This window comes from Oncorhynchus nerka, linkage group LG23, assembly GCF_034236695.1.
Source record: "Oncorhynchus nerka isolate Pitt River linkage group LG23, Oner_Uvic_2.0, whole genome shotgun sequence".
NCBI lineage: Eukaryota > Metazoa > Chordata > Actinopteri > Salmoniformes > Salmonidae > Oncorhynchus > Oncorhynchus nerka.
The window spans coordinates 41,421,821-41,444,080 of NC_088418.1; the positions used below are offsets into that span (position 1 = coordinate 41,421,821).

At 41.8% G+C, this 22,260-nt stretch overlaps 1 protein-coding gene across 1 annotated transcript; it reads left to right on the forward strand.

Moving 5' to 3' along the window:
- Window positions 1-4,821: 4,821 nt before the first annotated feature.
- Window positions 4,822-22,143, forward strand: wnt7ba (wingless-type MMTV integration site family, member 7Ba). The gene is made up of 4 exons (XM_029628803.2): window positions 4,822-5,215; window positions 6,626-6,852; window positions 13,829-14,100; window positions 18,495-22,143. The coding sequence occupies exons 1-4, from the start codon at window positions 5,133-5,135 to the stop codon at window positions 18,972-18,974; spliced, it is 1,062 nt and encodes a 353-aa protein (XP_029484663.1). The 5' UTR covers window positions 4,822-5,132; the 3' UTR covers window positions 18,975-22,143.
- The last annotated feature ends 117 nt before the right edge of the window (window positions 22,144-22,260 follow it).

The window sequence follows — 22,260 nt, forward strand, 5'->3', positions numbered from 1 at the left end:
CGATATGAACTTGGTTAGTTGAGTATCAATAATACCGATGCTCACTCTTGCCAAAGTGGGAATCAAAATGGCGGAACCACTGCAGAGTCTCTCAGTATGGTGCAATGATTTGGAGGGTGTTCGACATCATGAGCTCCAGCACTTTTTCTGCAGCAAATATGGATGAGAAGAGACCCCAGGTGGACATTTAGAGCATTGCTTTCTCAGAGAGACAATCCAGAACTTCATTGGCATCACATACAAAGCAGACAATGTAGAACTTGACAAGAATAAATACATATCTATTTTAATGTGGAATATACTGAAATTCATGGGTACTACATTAATAAAATCAACAATAAAAAATGAAAGTTGAAACATAAGTGAAAACAATGACAATACATATGGGGTAGAGATAAGGGAGAAGCTAAATGTGGAGGTTTAGGCTATATCATCTGAGCTCAGCCATTCTTCAGGTTATTGTCTCCCTCTATTGGTAAAAACTACAAGGGGGCAGAAATTCAAAACTGACCTTAGATCAGTTTCTGGGGGCAACTCACTTCATCATTCATCATCCTGCAAAACACCAGATACAATAGTCATATACAACATTAACAATGTTAGCACTGTATTTCTGATCAATTTGATGTTATTTTAATGGACAAAAAATGTGCTTTTCTTTCAAAAACATGGATATTTCTAAGTGACCCCACAACTTATGTTGCGAAGAAATCCGAAGAGGGTGGCCAGCAGAGATAGTTGGGATGGGCTGAGAGAAGCTGGAGGTTGGGATGTGGAATTGGAGACAAGTGGTCATGGAGTTGCTGAGAGGGGGATAGAATGATGGTCAAAGATAAAAGTATAACAAATAAAGTCAAAATAAAACATAATAAAAAGTACATTTGAATGACACTGAGGGGCAGTTTTTACAACTAATGCAGGTTTGCCCGAGGCTGATGCTGTACAGGTATTTGTACACATGCATATACACACACTCTCATTCAAATGCACACATACATGGACACACACACATGTAAATAGTGCCAGACATGTACACAAACATATACAGTTGGGCTTGCTGTTATGATTTTAGTTGTCCTTGGTGACCTTGTTTTCCATTTTCCCCTGTCTCTTTATTCTTTAAGTACAATTTTTTGGTTGTTGGTGCATTGGGGGGGTTCTTGGGGGGGTATGTGGTGTAGTTGTTGAGCGGCTTCACTGCAAGTATATTGTATGTTTTGGATATTCAATCCCAAAAAAAAATATATATATATATATATATATAAATCCACTTGGCTTTATCGTAAATACTCCCCATGGGTTAGTTTACTCTTCATCACCCATAGTGTGTGTGTGTGTGTGTGTGTGTGTGTGTGTGTGTGTGTGTGTGTGTGTGTGTGTGTGTGTGTGTGTGTGTGTGTGTGTGTGTGTGTGTGTGTGTGTGTGTGTGTGTGTATGTGTGTGTGTGTGTGTATATCATACAATCTCAGAGGAGCAGAGGTGAGGATACACATTTTCTCCACAGATTCCTGACAGTTAGTTTATGCTTTTTCCTTTTACATGACTGATTAGTGGTGCCATGTATTTGTCCAAGCATGTTACTGGTGATAAATGCCTCTGCTGTTTTGTAAAGGATAACAGCCAAGCCATCTGATAAGGATGAGTTGAGATTACTTAAATGTGCTGGTTGGTCTTATTATCTTTTCCTACACTGTATAGTGTCGACATCTGTTTGGGATGAATAGGATGAAAGTCAAGTGATATTTGGAGTGGTACCAGACAGAAACCCTTTATGGCACTAAACTTTTAACCCATACAAGTCTTAGAAATTGTTCTATGATATCTACTACCGTAACATATATGATAACATGACCATCTAGCTATTTGGTTCTCTATTTTAGGGGACCCGGGGGTATCAGAAACAAATGTGTAAAAGTTATTTGATGAAACCGGGGTGGATTCCTGCTTTACACATGCAGGATGTCCTAGTCCAGAGGTTACCAAACGTTTACTGCACCTTAAATTGGCACTGGAATATCCAGGGGTCCCAACATGATATCCCCTAGTTAATGCTGTGCCGGCTGTCCAGACACATAATAATGACATGAAAGCACATTCTTATAGCGTAAGGGGTCCTTAGTTGACACTAAAAGGTTGCATTATATATCCATTTGAAGAGAAAAAAGTAATTAATTTGTTTGGTAAAATTACAGATTTTCTCAGGGGACCCCATTTCAATTTCAGGGGACTCCACATGTGAAATGCCAAAAGATAGATTATAGTACATGGCAAACAGGGACATGGGGAGAATCTCAATTGCACACTCCTCACAAATGCCAGAGGTGAGGTCCCTTCCTATGACCTTCTCCTGCAATGGGTTTTGAGAAGGAGGCGAGGAGAGAGGACATGAGGAGTATGCAATTGAGATTCTACCATGATATCCTACCTGACTGTCACTATCCCTGCCCTTGGGTCAAGTTCTAAGAGAGGACAGAGGAGGCCATCTTGCACCAAGCAGAAGTTCTCTATCCTTTCTCTCTGGGGATGGATTCACATATTAAAGACAACTTACATTATTCTGTGAAGTTTTCCCCGTGGTTGGAAACCAAAATGATTCGAATCCCTTCCATTTCTCCCAATCCCTCCCTTACTATGTAAAAACATGATAAGAAACAGATACCATTGTCCAGACCAGTTGAAACAGCGAGTGCACTGCTTAAGTGCTGTCTTGGCTTTAGACACAGTGGTCAAATACACTAACAAGGGGTACATCCTAAATGGCACCCTATTCCCTATATAGTGCACTACTTTTTACCAGAGTCATATGGGTCCTGGTCATAAGCAGTGCACTATATAGGGAACAGGGTGCAATTTGAGATGCAACCAAGGCGAGGAGGATTATACAAAACTGTCAGAGAGAAAGTTCCAGATACTCTGTGTATGTCTCAAATGGTACCCTATACCCTATTTAGTGCACTAATTTTGACAAGGGCATGGTCAAAAGTAGTGCACTAAATAGGCAATAGGGTGCCATTTGAGATGTACACTTAGTCTGCTGTGCTTTGTGCGGGCCCTGATCAGAAAGCCAACAAAGTTATCTGTGAGATGTCCGCTGGAATCAGAAGTAGGACACAAGTTGTGTTTTACTGACAGGGGCTTTGTTGAAATGAAAGATATGAAAGCCTGGATTGAGGTGTTATCAGCTAGAGAATTCTATCTAACTCTAAGGTGGTTTGTTGGCAGAGAGGTTTTAGACAGGGTGAATCTGAGTCTTTGTGGCTACAGATAGTCTGTGACCAAGATAGACTGTGACCAAGAGGTTGGCAAATAGGTTTTAGTAGGAAGGGTGTAGTGCAGTGGTTCCGAACTCCGGTCCTTCGAGTACCCCCAACAGCACACATTTATGTTGTAGCCACAGACAAAAACACCTGGTTCAACTCATTGAGGGCTTGATGATAAGTTGACATGTTGAATCAGGTGTGCTGTTGGGGTACTGGAGGAGTGGGGAAACACTGGGGTTGTGGTTTGCCTTGCCTGGCTCTTAAAATGGGTGAATCTGAGTCTGCGGTTACACAGATAGTAGTCTCAGCTTGTAGTGGCTTTTCTGATCTGATCTGAATAAAGAATGTGAGATATTTCTCTTCATGTTTTCTTTTATTGATTGAAACAAAGCATGCCTTTCATGCTTGAATGACTGCTCAGTGCTCAGCTGGTCCAATCTGTGCTAGCAGACCGAGACGAAGAGCACAACAGTCAGAGGATGTCTTCAACACAACACTTCACTAACATGACACGACACCCCCGAAAAGGAGAGAGAAGAGACAACACGGGCGTACTTTGCCCTCAGTTATCATCCCATGAGAGAAGTATCCTTGTAAAACTGTCCATGCTTTGAAGGTCGTTTGAAACTAAACAGCACCATCCCCACCCACTGAGATGTTTTACTCACACTAAGTTTCTAGGCAAACAAGCTGTTATTTGCATGGAACATCTTTAAAGGGAAGACTGTAAATATGTCTTTCTTTGTTTCTCATTCCCATCTGATATTCTAGAGTGCTTTTGGTGGTTTTATTTGCATGTCTTGGAAGTTTTACACATGTGGTTAAAACATGGGCCCGTTTGAGAAGAATCACTCAGGGCTTAGATACAGTTTTGTCTTCGTGAACTAGTAAATGATTCCTGACAAGATTAATACTAAGAAAAAGTATTAAATGATAGCTTCTTTCTGCAGTGTGATGTGTTCAAGATCACAACTATTTGACCTCCTTCAAGTTGACAGTGATGGCAAATGCATTCTACCTTTCAACCACATGAGGGTATCTTCGAGATCTAAAGATCATTGAGAGAGCAAGATAATTCATTGTGTCCTGAAAGTATCCTACATTATTTCTATAGTTGTTATTTAGGGATTGAGCGGTTATATTGTGTGTCACCCCATGTATGTCCTACCTGTTTCCACAACAACCAATGTTATGGTGTCTCTTTTATCAGTTGAAATGAACAGGACCTGTCATGCATGCCTTCACAAGCAATTGATGGTTTTACAATTGTTTTTACGCGAGCCTTTTACTGAGACCTGTTGAAGACATAATGTCCAGAAATATCTGTATCCTACCTAACACCATAATACCAATAATATAAATGCATAAAAGCACCGATTTGTAAGACAGTATTGATCACATGGATTCATTGATTGAATGAAAAAAAAATATTTGGGAGCTAAAGAGTCGAAGTCTCGTCTCTCTACCGTTGTCCCGTTTGGTTTTAACGGGGGGTGGGCGGTTTAGCACTGTCATACTCCCTCCACTGTGTCTCCCTCTGCAAATGATAAAACAGTGTCTCTTGGGAGGCGAAAGCGGCACATCCCTGTTGTCCCGGAATCTAAAATCCACCCCATCAGTCCAGGAGGACAACCACATTCACACCACTGCCGCCAAGAGATGACCCGTCCAGTCTCCGCGCCCGAAGCCAACGCTACTACCGGGGGGCTTGGAGCTGCATAGCACCAACGCTCCGCCGACTGACCCAAAGAAGGGAACAGAGATTTGTTTGATACGAACACCCAGGACTACTTATCTTCTAAAGGAATTATCTAGCTAATTTCATTTTTCCCCTCACTAAAGCAAGCAGCGGTCGTTGTGTTCAATGACACCATGCTCATTGTCTCGTCCCGCAGTGCGCTGCTGTCCGTCTACTATCCCCAGATCTTCCTCATCCTCACCAGCGGTAGCTACCTGTAGGTTGGCACGTGCTTTTTTACCCTTCTCTCCAACAGGTGCTTGTAGAGAGAGCCATGTGATGGTGTGCATTTGTAAGATCTCTTTACATATTGAATCTCTATTATACACTAATTTAATTAATTTGTTGATTAGGACATTTACGCACGTGAAAAGTATGTGTAGTGTATAATGCAATTTCACTATAAAATGATCAACTCAAATAAGCTATTGGAACTTATGTAATAGCCTATTGTAAAATAATGGGATGGTATTGGCCTTTACATTAAATTGTTGGTGCCAAACAACAAATATCTGTTTGGTTTTGTGACTGAAAATGGAATATTAATAACAAAACCTACAAGAAAACCACTTAACAAGAATAAAAACATGTCTGTTGAATATCTTAATTTAAACGTTATTTGGCTAAATGTATTTTCCAACTAGCCTAAAAGTGGTACAGTCAATGGAGAGCTGCTCCAACTTCCCAAACTGACAAATGAAATTAAATCAATATTTCAATAACTAAATTGATGAGCTTACCTGACTCGTAGGATTTGCGCATTGCATCATGACCATGTTCCAGGCACGCTATTTTTGTAAAGCAACATATGGAAAAGAGCGACATGTCGCTGGATGACATCCTGTGTTGTGTAGACAGTAAGACTGCACAACTGGTTATTTCTTATTACATTAAAAGACCCAGGCTCTCACAGAACGAATGATTACTGCACATATATGTCTCATACTTGTACAGACAGACCTGACCAATACATAAAACAGTCATTGTTGAGGTTCATTGCTTTAGTTAAAATGTGGGAATAAACGGCTATTAGTCAGAGTTGGTTTGTTGTCTGTTCTTCATCGGCTAACCATTGTCTGCTTTTGTGCATTTTAAAACCTGATTCAGTGACCCGAAGTAAACCTTACACACAGTGGTCCTTTAAAAGTTATGAGGGTCAAGTTGCAGGTTTTGCTTGTTTATCTGAAGTTAGTATTTAACATGTTTATTTGTCAGTCTCAAAACCTAATCAATCAAGTGTAAACCAGAAGTTATTGGCAAATACAATAGAGATATTGGCCCATTACTGTGATTCGGCTCATTTTCAGGGTTACGGCAAGCCACATGAGTCACACTCCCCATCCCTTTCTCTTTTTGTAAGAGGGCGGTGGAGCAGGGTCGTTCCTAACTGACTCAGATCTATAAGGTCACAATAAACAATCCCAGTGACCTGCTTGTCTCGAACCAGGAGTGTGTCTTAAATCAGCTGTGTGTCTTAAGTGCTCTATCTAGAAACCTGACTGATAAGAGGGAACACTGTTGCCCATGGGGGGACCTGTAGAATCTGTAGCTACAGTCCGTGCCACTCCGACTCTGCCCTGCCAACTCTATGTCTTGATGATTAACTATCTCCCCCCCTCCCCCATAGGGCACTGTCCTCGGTGGTAGCTTTGGGCGCTAACATCATCTGCAACAAGATCCCTGGGCTGGCCCCTAGACAGCGCGCACTCTGCCAGAGCCGCCCGGATGCCATCATCGTCATCGGTGAGGGTGCCCAGCAGGGCATCAATGAGTGCCAGTACCAGTTCCGCTATGGCCGCTGGAACTGCTCCGCCCTGGGCGAGAGGACCGTCTTCGGACAAGAGCTGAGAGTAGGTCAGTCTACCTGCTGCAATTAGTCTAGTCAAATGCACATAACTTGTTAGGGGGTGCTGGGCTGAAGAAAACTTGTAGGGACAGTTTCCCTGAAGCAGATTAACCCTATTCCTGGACAACAACAAAAAACAATTTTCAATGGAGATTGTCCATTGAGCTTGCTTTTTAGTCCAGGACTAGGCTTAATCTGTGTCTGGGAAATCACCCTGTATAGATGAAGTAGGACCCGCAATGTTGTGGGTCGTACTTCATCTCTACTCTACATTCTCTACAGTGTGGCCGCTCCACACTGAGAAGGATATAATAATAGTTTATGGTGATGATGCAGTGATTGCATCTGAATGCCCACCAGACCAAGCATTGGTGAGAGGTGAGCATCTGATTGTGCCAACTGGGCAGAATGAGAAGTCACTGGCTTTTCCTGTGCCCCGATGAAAACATATAGGTCTACTGTCAGTGACTAGCACCTAACTCACAGTCCAACCAATACAGTCCAAGGTGCATGACACAAAGCGTAAGCTGGATATATATAAAAAAAAATCTGATCAGCCACTCTTAAAGGAAAATGAAAGTTCAATTAAAGTTGTTTCTGTTGAACTTCCTTTTTCTTCCCAGTGGCTATGTTCAGACCAGGGCACTGGTTACAGGAGAGGTTATGGTAGTCAGTTCAGAGCAATACAATTTGGTGAAGGTGGGAGCGATAGCTTTCATCATGGCCAATTTGGTTGTTGTAGTGTGTGTGGTGCTACTCCTGCAATAGAAGCAACAATGAGAGGTTCACAAACTAGACCTCCTCTTCATTAGAATGAAGAGTGAAGCTCTACGGTTAGTGAAACTACTTCAGTGAAATCTTCCAGTGAGAATATTATTCTTTCACCATCATCCTCCTTCAATAACCACAGTGGATACCGTACTTTTACTCCATAATATTTGGCATACGGGAACAATTTAAACTTGAAGCCGTGTTGCTAGTGTCCTGAAGGGGTTTCAATCCTACAACAGTCAGTCCTACATGTGACCTCATTGTGTAGAAGTCTGTCCTGCTTCTGGGCTTGACTGTCCTAAATACAGTAGATCTATAATAATTATTGTGTGAAAATGAACCACAGTGTCCTTAGAAGTGCAACCTCTCCTAACTATCTATACTCATAATCTCTAAACATCACTCTGATCTGGTTTTAGTCAGCATTCCCCTATTTTTTTTTTCTTCCCACAGCACACCAGTGGTATTGGTCTTAATACGGGCTCTCTTATATAAGTTGTCTATCAGTCAGAAATGTTTTGTTGCGGTCTCACTGTGGTTTGGGAACTGTGTTTAATCCAACAGCTCTGGAAACAATCACTTCTCTCACAGACAGGCGGACTGCTGGATCGAGGATTCATTTAGTTGTTTTGTTAGAGGAAAGGAAATGTGTCTATTCCTCTGTTCACCGTGGTGTGTTAGGGTTATGGTGTGTTAGGTGGCTAATAGGGACACTCAGCTTGTCCCTCTACTGACTGTATGTGTTGGGAGAGATTGATACGGCAAGAACTCTGTCGATCTACTGGGAAGTTATGGTAGGACTCACCTCTTGGGTTGCTGTTGGTAGTGATGAAATATTGGATTTATCATTCACAGGGCCTGAGGACAGGCTCATCCTATGGTCAGTTGATCCATTCGAGTTCATGCATATGTAAAGGCATCACAAAGTTCCTCTTCAAACACTTAATCTGATTGACCTGCAAGGACAGGGAACATACACCATAACTATTGAGTGAGACCGGAGTTTCTGTCTTGACCACTAATCAAGGTCAGCTACAGCAGTTAAAATACCCACAACAATGGAACCAAGCGTGTATTACTCTACAATCAAAACACATTTTATATGCTGGGGACGACATTTGGCAGCTCGAGGAAAACCTTCACTATTCTACATTTACTGAAAGGTCAGTTTCCCTGGTTCAGACTGATGAGAGAAGACTTCAGAGTTTGTTTAAAGTTATGGATCAGTGAGCCACCGAGCTAATGGGATCTACCAGTGAGTTTGTCAGGTTGGAGAGAAGCCACCCCATTGCCTTCCACTAGACACCATACATTAATACTCAGGTTGTTGAGGAGAATGGAACTCAACATAGTATCTTGATTGAGGCGAGAAATATCCTATTACAAGGACAACGCAATAGTAATGTTATATACAGTTGAAGTCAGAAGTTTACATACACTTAGGTTGGAGTCATTAAAACTCGTTTTTCAACCACTCCACAAATTTCTTTGACAAGTTGGTTAGGACATCTACTTTGTGCACGACACAAATAATTTTTCCAACAATTGTTTACAGACAGATTATTTAACTTATTCACTTATAATTCAATTCCAGTGGGTCAGAAGTTTACATACACTAAGTTGACTGTGCCTTTAAACAACTTGGAAAATTCCAAAAATGATGTCATGGCTTTAGAAGCTTCTGATAGGCTAATTGACATAATTTGAGTCAATTGGAGGTGTACCTGTGGATGTATTTCAAGGCCTACCTTCAAACTCACTGTCTCTTTGCTTGACATCATGGGAAAATCAAAAGAAATCAGCCAAGACCTCAGAAAAAAAAAGTAGACCTCCACAAGTCTGGTTCATCCTTGGGAGCAATTTCCAAACGCCTGAAGGTACCACATTAATCTGTACAAACAATAGCACGCAAGTATAAACACCATGGGATCACGCAGCCTTCATACCGCTCAGGAAGGAGACGCCTTCTGTCTCCTAGAGATGAACGTACTTTAGTGATGAAAAGTGCAAATCAATCCCAGAACAACAGCAAAGGACCTCGTGAAGATGCTGGAGGAAACAGGTACAAAAGTATCTACATCCACAGTAAAACGAGTCCTATATCGACATAACCTGAAAGGCTGCTCAGCAAGGAAGAAGCCACTGCTCCAAAACCGCCATAAAAAAGCCAGACTACGCATGGGGACAAAGATCATACTTTTTGGAGAAATGTCCTCTGGTCTGATGAAACAAAAATAGAACTGTTTGGCCATAATGCCCATTGTTATGTTAGGAGGAAAAAGAGGGAGGCTTGCAAGCCAAAGAACACCATCCCAACCGTGAAGCACAGGGGTGGCAGCATCATGTTGTGGGGGTGCTTTGCTGCAGGAGGGACTGGTGCACTTCAAAAATTAGATGGCATCATGAAGAATCAACATTATGTGGCTATATTGAAGCAACATCTCAAGACATCAGTCAGGAAGTTAAAGCTTGGTCGCAAATGGGTCTTCCAAATGGACAATGACCCCAAGCATACTTCCAAAGTTGTGGCCAACAAAGTCAAGGTATTGGAGTGACCATCACAAAGCCCTGACTTCAATCCTATAGAACATTTGTGGGCAGAACTGGAAAAGTGTGTGCGAGCAAGGAGGCCTACAAACCTGACTGAGTTACACCATCTCTGTCAGCAGGAATGGGCCAAAATTCACCCAACTTATTATGAAAAGCTTGAGGAAGGCTACCCGAAACGTTTGACCCAAGTTAAACAATTTAAAGGCAATGCTACCAAATACTATGTTAGCATTGTATGTAAACTTCTGACCCACTGGGAATTTGATGGAATAAATCAAATCTGAAATAAATTATTCTTTCTACTATTATTCTGACATTTCACATTCTTAAAATAAAGTGGTGATCCTAACTGACCTAAAACAGTGGATTTGTACTTGGATTAAATGTCAGGAATTGTGAAAAACTGAGTTTAAATGTATTTGGCTGAGGCGTATGTAAATTTCGACTTCAACTGTACAGTAATTCATTTCCTTTCCATGCTGTAAATGTGAATGTGTTTGTTCTGAAATGGAAAGCGGGTCATTTGAAAGTCTCTTACGGGTATTTATCGTTGCTTTGATGGTGTAGTTTGACAGAATGATCAATGGTACAGCAGATGTGAGAATGTATCATGTGGTTGTGGGTCTATAACCCGTGATAAGTTATCACCACCAGCTACAAAAACAATATGAGTAATGTTCACTTAACATTTATCTAGCATCTTTAAGCGGATTTGTGTGTTTATTAACATCTTATAAATAATATACAAGACATTACATTACATCCATAAACAACTTGTCTAGAGTGAAGGTAGTGAGTTCAATCACGCTACATTGTCAGCTATAGAATGACAAATGTGTTGGCTGAAGCAGAAACCAACTGGCACACATTAAGTGCACTTATAGATAGGATAATCTACACCGAACAAAACTATAAACCTAGCATGTAAAGTGTTGGTCCCATGTTTCATGAGCTGAAATAAAACATCCCAGAATTTTTCCAAAGGCTAAAAATATTATTTCTCTCAAATTTTGTGCACAAATTTGTTTACATCCCTGTTAATGAGCATTTTCTCTTTTGCCAAGATAATCCATCCACCTGACAGGTGTGGCATATCAAGAAGCTGATTAAACAACACGATCATTACACAGGTCCACCTTGTGCTGGGGACAATAAAATGCCACTCTAAAATGTGCAGTTTTGTCACACAACACAATGCCACAGATGAGCGTGCAATTGGCATGCTGACTGCAGGAATGTCCACCAGAGCTGTTGGCAGAGAATTTAATGTTAATTTCTCTACCATAAGCCACCTCAAATGTCATTTTAGAGAATTTGGCAGTACGTCCAACTGGCCTCACAACCGCAAACCACGTGTATGGCGTAGTTTGGGCGAGCGGTTTGCTGATGTCAAATCAAAATCAAATCAAATTGTATTGGTCACATACACACGGTGAGCAGATGTTAATCCGAGTGTAGCGAAATGCTTGTGCTTCTAGTTCCGACAGTGCAGTAATATCTAACAAGTAATCTAAGAATTTCACAACAACTACCTAATACACACAAATCTAAAGCGATGAATGAGAATATGTACATAGAAACATATGGATGAGCGATGGCCGAGCGGCATAGGCAAGGTGCAATAGATGGTATAAAATACACTATATACATTTGATGTGAGTAATGTAAGATATATAAACATTATTAAAGTGGCATTATTTAAAGTGACTATTAATCAATTTATTAAAGTGGCCAGTGATTGGGTCTCAATGCAGGCAGCAGCCTCTCTGAGTTAGCACCACCCTCTGAAGAGCCTTGCGATTGAGGGCGGTGCAGTTGCCATACCAGTTTGTTAGGGTTTTGGGTGACAAGCCAAATTTCTTCAGCCTCTTGAGGTTGAAGAGGCGCTGTTGTGCCTTCTTCACCACACTGTCTGTGTGGGTGGACCATTTTAGTTAGTCTGTGATGTGTACGCAGAGAACTTAATCAATCTATGTATTTATAAAGCCCTTCTTACATCAGCTGATGTCACAAAGTGCTGTACAGAAAACATTTCACCTTCTGCACTGCTGTTCCTTCGATGTGGATAGGGGGATCCTCCCTCTGCTGTTTCCTGAAGTTCACGATCATCTCCTTTGTTTTGTTCATTTTGTGTAAGAGGTTGTTTTCCTGACACCACACTCCGAGTGCCCTCCCCTCCTCCTTGTAGGCTGTCTTGTCATTGTTGGTAATCCAGCCCACTACTGTTGTGTCATCTGCAAACTTGATGATTTGAGTTGGAGGCGTGCATGGCCACGCAGTCGTGGGTGAACAGGAAGTACAGGAGGGGACTGAGCACCCACCCTTGTGGGGCCCCAGTGTTGAGAGTCAGCGAAGGGGAGATGTTGTTTCCCACCTTCACCACCTGGGGGCGGCCCGTCAGAAAGTCCAGGACCCAATTGCACAAGGCGGAGTTGAGACCCAGGGCCTCCAGCTTGATGATGAGCTTGGAGGGTACAATGGTGTTGAATGCTGACCTGTAGCCAATGAATAACATTCTTACATAGGTATTCCTCTTGTCCAGATGGGATAGGGCAGTGTGCAGTGTGATGGCGATTGCATCGTCTGTGGACCTGTTGGGTCACCGTTGTGAACAGAGTGCTCCATGGTGGCTGTGAGGTTACGGTATGGGCAGGCATAATGTCACGTGACTAGGGGGTATTCTAGCTTAATATTTCTATGTTGTGTTCTAGTTTATTTTTCTATGTTGGTGTTTTGTATGATTCCCAATTAGAGGCAGCTGGTAATCGTTGGCTCTAATTGGATTCATATTTAAGTAGCTATTTTTCCCACCTGTGTTTGTGGGATATTGTTTTGTGTTTGTGCATGTGCACCACATAGTCACGTTTCATTGTTCGTTTATTGATTTATTGTTTTTGCTTTAAGTTTCACTTTGAAATAAATACGTGGAACTCAACATCCGCTGCGCCGTGTTCCGATTCTTACGACAACCGTGACACATAAGCTATGGACAACGAACACAATTGTATTTTACTGATGGCAATTTCCATGCACAGAGATAGCGTGACGAGATGCTGAGGCCCTTTATTGTGCCATTCATCAGCCGCCCAGTTCTTCAATGGCCTGCATACTAACCAGACATCTATTTCCTTATATGAACTGTAACTCTAATTGTTGCATGTTGCATTTATATTTTTGTTCAGTATATATACTCTATAATACTATAGTACATATACTACTATAGTAATACTATAGTATATACAGTACTTTTTACTGTATCTGCTGTACAGACACAGATACAGTAAGGCTCCTGTGGTCAACCAGCAGATGTCACTTGGGGTTTTATCAGTGGAGTCTTACCCAGCCCACCTGTTAAAAATTAGGGCTCTGACGAGAGTCAGTTAGAAAGAGACTATCAAATAAGGAATGGTAGGTATTTATTAGCCTGTTACAGGTTAATTACATTAGACTAGTAAAAGGCCAAATTGCAGTCAGGTCACCTAGTAATGTAAAGTGTGGATGAATTTTGTTGTAGTGGGCCACAAGCCTTTCATTAGGCCACAGCATAAAATACTATACTGTATAGTAACACAAACTCATACTATGTACTGTAATGCACTACAACTCACCTAGGACTAGTGCAAGATAACTATTTGCCGCTCTCTCCCTCTCTCTCCACCCCAGGCAGCCGAGAGGCGGCGTTCACCTATTCCATCACGGCGGCTGGCGTGGCACATTCGGTGACAGCGGCGTGTAGTCAGGGCAACCTGAGCCAGTGTGGCTGCGACAGGGAGAAGCAGGGCTACCATGACCAGGAGGAGGGCTGGAAGTGGGGAGGCTGCTCGGCCAACATCAAGTACGGCGTGGAGTTCTCCAGACGCTTCGTGGATGCCCGAGAGATCAAGAAGAACGCCCGACGTCTGATGAACCTGCATAATAATGAGGCAGGACGAAAGGTAAAGTGACTGACACTGCGTGTCTTGTTGTCTGGGGTTTTAACACACCTAACAAACATGTAGTTGTTTCTGTAGAGATCTAGAATATCAGACAATAGAATATAATACAACTCAACCAGGAAAGTATACGGAACAAAAATCTAAATGCAACGTTCGTCCCATGTTTCATGAGGTGAATTAAAAAGATCCCGGAAATGTTCCATACGCACAAAAAGTGTATTTCTCTCAAATTTTGTGCAGAGATTTGTTCACATCCCTGTTAGTGAGCATTTCTCATTTGTCAAGATAATCCATCCACCTGATAGGTGTGGCATATCAAGAAGCTGATTAAACAGCATGATCATTACAAAGGTGCACCTTGTGCTGCGGACAATAAAAGGCCACTCTATAATGTGCAGTTTTGTCACACAACATGGATGTGTTGTTTTAGAGAATTTGGCAGTATGTCCAACCGGCCTCACAACCGACCTCCACAGCCGGCTTCTCCACCTGCGGGACCGTCTGAGACCAGCCAACCGGACAGCTGATGAAACTGTGGGTTTGCACAACCAGAGAATTTCTGCACAAACTGTCAGAAACTGTCTCAGGGAAGTTCATCTGTGTGCTCGTCTTCCTCACCAGGGTCATGACCTGACTGCAGTTCGGCGCCATAACCAACTTCATTGGGCAAATGCTCACCTTCGATGGCCATTGGCATGCTAGAGAAGTGTGCTCTTCACGGATGAATCCCGTTTGTTTTCTCTGGATTGATGTGTATGACAGCGTGTTCCAGTTCCAAGCAATATCCAGCAACTTCTCACAGCCATTGAAGAGTGGGATAACATTCCACACGAAACAATCAACAGCCTGATCAACTATATGTGAAGAAGATGGTTTTCTGATCCACGCCCCTACCTTTTTTTTTTAAGTATCTGTGACCAACAGATGCATATCTGTATTCCCAGTCATGTAAAATCTATAGATTAGGGCCTAAGGAATTTATTTCAATTGACTGATTTCCTTATATGAACTGTAACGCAGTAAAATCTTTGAAATTGTTGCATGTTGCATTTATATATTTTTTCAGTGTAAATATAAGTTCAGAGGAGACCGAATCGCTGTGCTAAATTATGCTATACTAGTTTAAAAACAGAAGGTTTCAAAATGTGTGTGTGTGTGAGAGCACATGTGTGTGTGCCTGCACATGTGTGGGTGTGTGCGTGAACTGCCCCTGTGTGTATGTGTGTGTGTGAGCGGAGGGAACGCAAGGCCAGGCAAACCGGCTGCCAAATGGAGTCCTGCCATAACCCTGCAGTCCCATTCATTGAAATACAGAGCATTAAGTCAGGATGCAGGATATTATTGCAAAGTCTCTCTCTCTTCCTCTCTCGTTGGCAGCCCCCAAAACCATGCTGCTGCACCACTGCACACACTGAACCAACCTAATCAAGAGCCAATCCTCTAACTTGATAGCAGGGCAGATCAAGTGCAACATTCTTGATACACTCGTACATGATAGGCTAGTAGGCTACAGTACTGGCCACACAGAAGTTTTGAATTCCTATTGACAATGCATCTAATGTCAACACTGATAGATATTGCTTTGTGTTAGAATTTGCTATTATTTTTTGGGGAACATTAGTCTACATAAACATTTCAAAATTTGGTCACAACTAAACTCAGCAAAAAAAGAAACGTCCTCTCACTAGACGTTTCTGGCCCTTGCTACATATTCTGGACCTTGCTACATATTCTGGACCTTGCTACATATTCGTCACCAGACCCACTGGCTCCAGGTCATCCATAAGTCTATGCTAGGTAAAGCTACGCCTTATCTCAGCTCACTGGTCACGATAACAACACCCACCTGTAGCACGCGCTCCAGCAGGTATATGTCACTGGTCATCCCCAAAGCCAACACCTCCTTTGGCTGCCTTTCCTTCCAGTTCTCTGCTGCCAATGACTGGAACGAATTGCAACAGTTGCTGAAGCTGGAGACTTATATTTCCCTCACTAACTTTAAACATCAGCTAACTGATCGCTGCAGCTGTACACAGCCCATCTGTAAATAGCCCACCCAATCTACCTACCTCATCCCCATATTGTTTTTATTTAGTTTTCTGCTCTTTTGCACACCAGTATTTCTACTTGCACATCACCATCTGCTCATCTATCACTACAGTGTTAATTTGCTAAATTGTAATTACTTCGCTACCATGGCCTATTTATTGCCTTACCTCCTCACACCATTTGCACACACTGTATATAGACTTTCTTTTTTTCCCTATTGTGTTATTGACTGTACGCTTGTTTATTCCATGTGTAACTCTGTGTTTTTGTTTGTGTTGCACTGCTTGGCTTTATCTTGGCCAGGTCGCAGTTGTAAATGAGAGCTTGTTCTCAACTAGCTTATCTGGTTAAATAAAGGTGAAATAAAATAAAATAATACATTTTAAAATGTTAAAAACTGTCAACTGCGTTTATTTTCAGCAAACTTAACGTGTAAATATTTGTATGAACATAACAAGATTCAACAACTGAGACATAAACTGAACAAGTTCCGCAGACATGTGACTAACAGAAATGGAATAATGTGTCCCTGAACAAAGGGGGGGTCAAAATCAAAAGTAACAGTCAGTATCTGTATTAAGTACTGCAGTGCATCTCCTCCTCATGGAATGCACCAGATTTGCCAGTTCTTGCTGTGAGATGATACCCCACTCTTCCCGGACATTCCTGGGGGGAATGGCCCTAGCCCTCACCCTCCGATCCAACAGGTTCCAGACGTGCTCAATGGGATTGAGATCTGGGCTCTTCGCTGGCCATGGCAGAACACTGACATTCCTGTCTTGCAGGAAATCACGCACAGAACGAGCAGTATGGCTGGTGGCATTGTCATGCTGGAGGGTCATGTCAGGATGAGCCTGCAGGAAGGGTACCAAATGATGGAAGAGGATGTCTTCCCTGTATCGCACAGCGTTGAGATTGCCTGCAATGACAACAAGCTCACTCAGATGCAGTGACACACCGCCCCAGACCATGACTGATCCTCCATCTCAAAATTGATCCCTCTCCAGGGTACAGGCCTCGGTGTAACACTCATTCCTTCAACGATAAACGCGAATCCGACCATCACCCCTGGTGAGACAAAACCGTGACTCATCAGTGAAGAGCACTTTTTGCCAGTCCGGTCTGGTCCAGAGACGGTGGGTTTCTGCCCATAGACGACGTTGTTGCCGGTGATGTCTGGTGAGGACCTGCCTTACAGCAGGCCTACAAGCCCTAAGTCCAGCCTCTCTCAGCCTATTGCGGTTAGTCTGAGCACTGATGGAGGGATTGTGCGTTATTGGTGTAACTCGGGCAGTTGTTGTTGCCATCCTGTACCTGTCCCACAGGTGTGATGTTCGGATGTACCGATCCTGTGCAGGTGTTGTTACACATGGTCTGCCACTGCGAGGATGATCAGCTGTCCGTCCTGTCTCCCTGTAGTGCTGTTTTAGGCGTCTCATAGACCAGTTGCAATTTATTGTCCTGGCCACATCTGCAGTCCTCATGCCTCGGTGTCTACGGCATGTTCACGCAGATGAGCAGGGACCCTGGGCATCTTTCTTTTGGTGTTTTTCAGAGTCAGTAGAAAGGCCTCTTTAGTGTCCTAAGTTTTCATAACTGTAACCTTAATTGCCTACAGTCTGTAAGCTGTTAGTGTCGTAACGACCGTTCCACAGGTGCATGTTCATGAATTGTTCATGGTTCATTGAGCAAGCATGGGAAACAGTGTTTAAACCCTTTACAATGAAGATCTGTGAAGTTATTTGGATTTTTACGAATTATCTTAGAATTTTTTTTTGCTGAGTTTATATAACTCAACCCTAAATGGTAAACTGTCATCTGTCAAATGTGTCCGCTAAATATATCCGCAAGACATCAAAACTTAAATCGCACATGAAACCAAGTACAACGTTATACAGGTTCTGGTTACATAAGAGTTCTGGTCGTTTATTCTGTCCATTGTGATCCTTAAAAAGGTCAAGTTAGTAAGAGAGTAGAGGCTTGAGCCATAAGTTATTTTCACTTTATTTCTTTACATAGCTGGCATCACTGTCCAATTGGGGGATTTGAAATATATAGTCCAAATGGACTTTAGGCTATATTGCAGGGGATGCCCTTAGTTGATAGACTAATGTATTGTAGAACTGTTGAATGGAAAATACAATTTGTGGATATGTGGGGTGGCCTAAACTCTTTCATACAAATCTCCAATTCACATCACTTTGAATTAAGTAGTTAAGCTACCTACACACAACTATTCAACATTTGGGATTTGCCAACTCTTACTCAAAGCATTTATCTAACCCTCGGGTCATGTTAACCTTTTCCAAACCTTGTATCCAACCCTCTTCTCTCCTCTCCCTCAGATCCTGGAGGAGCATATGAAGTTGGAGTGTAAGTGTCACGGCGTGTCAGGCTCCTGCACCACCAAGACCTGCTGGATCACCTTACCCATGTTCCGGGAGATTGGCTACATCCTGAAAGAGCGCTACAGCGAGGCGGTCCAAGTCGAACCGGTCCGGGCCTCCCGTCTCCGCCAACCATCCTTCCTTCGGCTGAAGGAGTCGCGGGGCTACCAGAAACCCACGGACACAGATCTGGTCTACCTGGAGAGGTCTCCTAACTACTGCGAGGAGGACACGGCGACAGGGAGCACAGGGACACGGGGGAGACTGTGTAACCACACGTCACCCCATACCGACGGCTGCAATCTGATGTGTTGTGGTAGAGGCCACAACACCCACCAGTATACCCGCGTGTGGCAGTGCAACTGCAAGTTCCAGTGGTGCTGTTTTGTGAAGTGTAACACGTGCAGCGAGAAGTCTGAGGTGTTCACCTGCAAATAAAGGATGGATGGACAAGCAGATGGATGGAGGGGGACGGAGGGATGAGGGACGGAGCTGGGACAAGGCAAGGCCCTGAGAGAGGATACAAGGAAGGAAAAAAGGGTACTAGGACGTGGACTTAGTGGGGAAGGACTTAAGGAGGGACTCTACAGAGTGGACTTGGAAAATTGTTCGATTCTTCACGGCTTCATTTTGCACATTGGACATCCTATTTGATTTTAAAAAACAAAGGAAAGATTAAATGTACTAAAATGACTGAGAGAAATTACTTTGAGAAGTAGGCAAATAATGTTTTCTTCTTATGTGCTGACTGGAAAACTGTGATGCAGATATACTATGTGTTGCAAGATATTGATGAAGTGCAAGGATTGTGGTTGTTCATTTTTCTATCTCCAACCAAGCAAATCTGTTATTGAAAACATTGCGGACCCAAACTTGATCAAGTGCAGTTTTCACCTCCTCGGTAACACTGCTCATAAAAGCAAAATAACCTCGACATCTGAAACAGGGAAGTAAAAAAAAAAAACGGATTAACTGACATAATTACAACCTCAAACTGGAAACGGTACATCAGCAAAGTGCCTTTTGACTGCGATGCGAGACGGATGGAGAGAGAAAGGAGCGTGGTTTCAAAAGACTGGTGTAGAATGGTGGTGTACCTTGACTATCCAGTCACACTGTATTTACAATGCCTTCAGAAACTATTCACACCCCTTGTTTTTTTTTTGTGTAGTGTTACAAAGTGTTATTAAAATGGATTTGTAATTTCCTGTCAACAATATACACAAAATACTCTATAATGTCAAAGTGGGAGAAAAATTCGAACATTTGTAAAAATAAAAAAAAGAACGAATGAAAAATAAAACAAGAATACATCTTGATTAGATAAGTATTCAACCCTCTTGAGTCAATACATGTAAGAATCACCTTTTGGCAGTGATTACAGCTGTGTCTTTCTGGGTAAGTCTCTAAGAGCTTTCCACACTTGGATTGTGCAACAATTGTCAATAATTTTTTCAAAATTCTTATAGCTCTGTCAAATTGGTTGTTGATCATTGCTAGACAACCATTTTCAGGTCTTGCCAGATTTTCAAGCAGATGTAAGTCAAAACTGTAAATCGGCAACTCATTCACTGTCTTCTTGGTAAGCAATTCCAGTATAGATTTGGCCATGTGTTTTAGGTTATTGTCAACAACAACAAAACATTTGATGAAAATGTAAGTTGCTCTGGATAAGATGTAAATGTAAATGTTGAAAGGTGAATTCATCTACCAGTGTCTGGTGGAAAACAGACTGAACCATGTTTTCCTCTAGGATTTTACCAGTGCTTAGCTCCATTCCATTTATTTTTATCCTGAAAAACTCCCCAGTCCTTTACGATTACAAGCATACACATAACATGATGCATACACCACTATGCTTGAAAATATGGAGAGTGGTACTCAGTAATGTGTTGTATTTTCCCCGAACATAACACTTTGTATTCAGGACATAAAGTTAATTGCTTTGCCACATTTTTAGCAGTATCACTTTAGTGCCTTGTTGCAAACAGGATGCATGTTTTGGAATATTTGTATTCTGTACAGTACAGGCTTCCTTCTTTTCACTCTGTCAATTAGGTTAGTATTGTGGAGTAACTACAATGTTGTTGATCCATCCTCAGTGTTCTATCACAGCCATTAAACTCTGTAACTGTTTTAAAGTCACCATTGGCCTCATCCCGAAGCGGTTTCCTTCCTCTCCAGGAACGGAGTTAAAAACGATGCCTGTATCTTCATAGTGACTGGGTGTATTGATACACCATCCAATGTGTAATGAATAACTTCACCATGCTCAAAGGGATATTCAATGTCTGATTTAACATTTTTAAAAATAGCCATCTACTAATAGGTGCCCTTCTTTGCAAGGGATTGTAAAACCTTTCTGAAAACAGAATTCTACTTTGACATTATGGGGTAAACCATTTTCAATTCAGGGTGTAACACAACAAAATGTGGAAAAAGTCAAGGGGTGTGAATATTTTCTGAAGGCACTGTATGTTTGAACACTGAAAATAAATGGTTTATTTATGTTAAGATATCTTCAAACTAAAAGGTCTTATAGTATGGATAGCAATGTTTAATATATATATTTTTCTCTTTGATTGCTACTGAAGTGTACCAGAGTTAGTGTGGCATTAAGCATAAAGCCACAACAGTAGAGTACAAAACATTTTTCTGCAATTTTCATTTTCTTAGATCTGTGCATTTCTATTGTCAGTAGCGTGTCTAAGTAGTTATCTTATTATTTTGCTCACCATCCCTCCTCAATTCATTGAACATGATTTTAACATGATACTAGGTGAATTGGTGAGTGCTGCACTGAATCATTTTACCAAAAGAGCCCAACAAAGCAACCCGTTCTAGCCCATACAAAGGAAAAATAAAACATGTCCCTATTTCGGTCTCAATTCCAACATGGGGGGGGGTAATTATTCCCATTCTGAGATGATGCGGTGTAAGCGTTATGGAGCTCCATAGGCGATACACTGCACGTATCAACGAATGCCAGAAACATGGAATTTCACTTTCGCTCACCCCTTGCATTCAGGTCTATACCAGCAGAGTTAAAGGCAACCTGTCCTGAGAATAAGTATTTTGCTGAACCATATAATACAGATCTATGGAAAGAGGGCATGGGCCAGAGGTCATTGAGCTATTTCAGGCATTAACCTTCTATGTATTCAGCGATTTTGTTTTATTTAGGCTTTATATAGCTAAAAAAAACAAAGAGTATATTTTTATATGCATTACATATGGCACTTTGTTTTCATTGATTGTCATTGTTTTTAAAGATTTGAGAGCTACAAATGATTCTGAATGATTATTCTGTCTCTGATTTATTAAAGTTGCTGTAGTGTACATAGACCATGTGTTCGACAATTAGCCCAGATGATTTTATTCTCAATATGAAGACCATCATTTTCTATAGCTCCTGGTTTACTTGGTGGATTATCAAGAAATGCGCCGGCAAAATATTAAGTATTAAGAAAATAAATGGATGTTACTGATCCAGTGTTGGATTGGATGTCTGCTATCATGAGAAATGATTACTTAGCTTTTAGGCCATGCAGGATTGTGTGCACCACAGACAAATGGATACTTCTAATTTTTCTAATAAAATCTGAGCATCCTTTAGTGATTTATTGGGTTTCCTGTCCAAACTACTATACCGCTGTCTTTAGACACAAAAGCATACTTCAATTTACAAAAGACTGACCCATTCTCTCTGAAAAAAAACAACCCC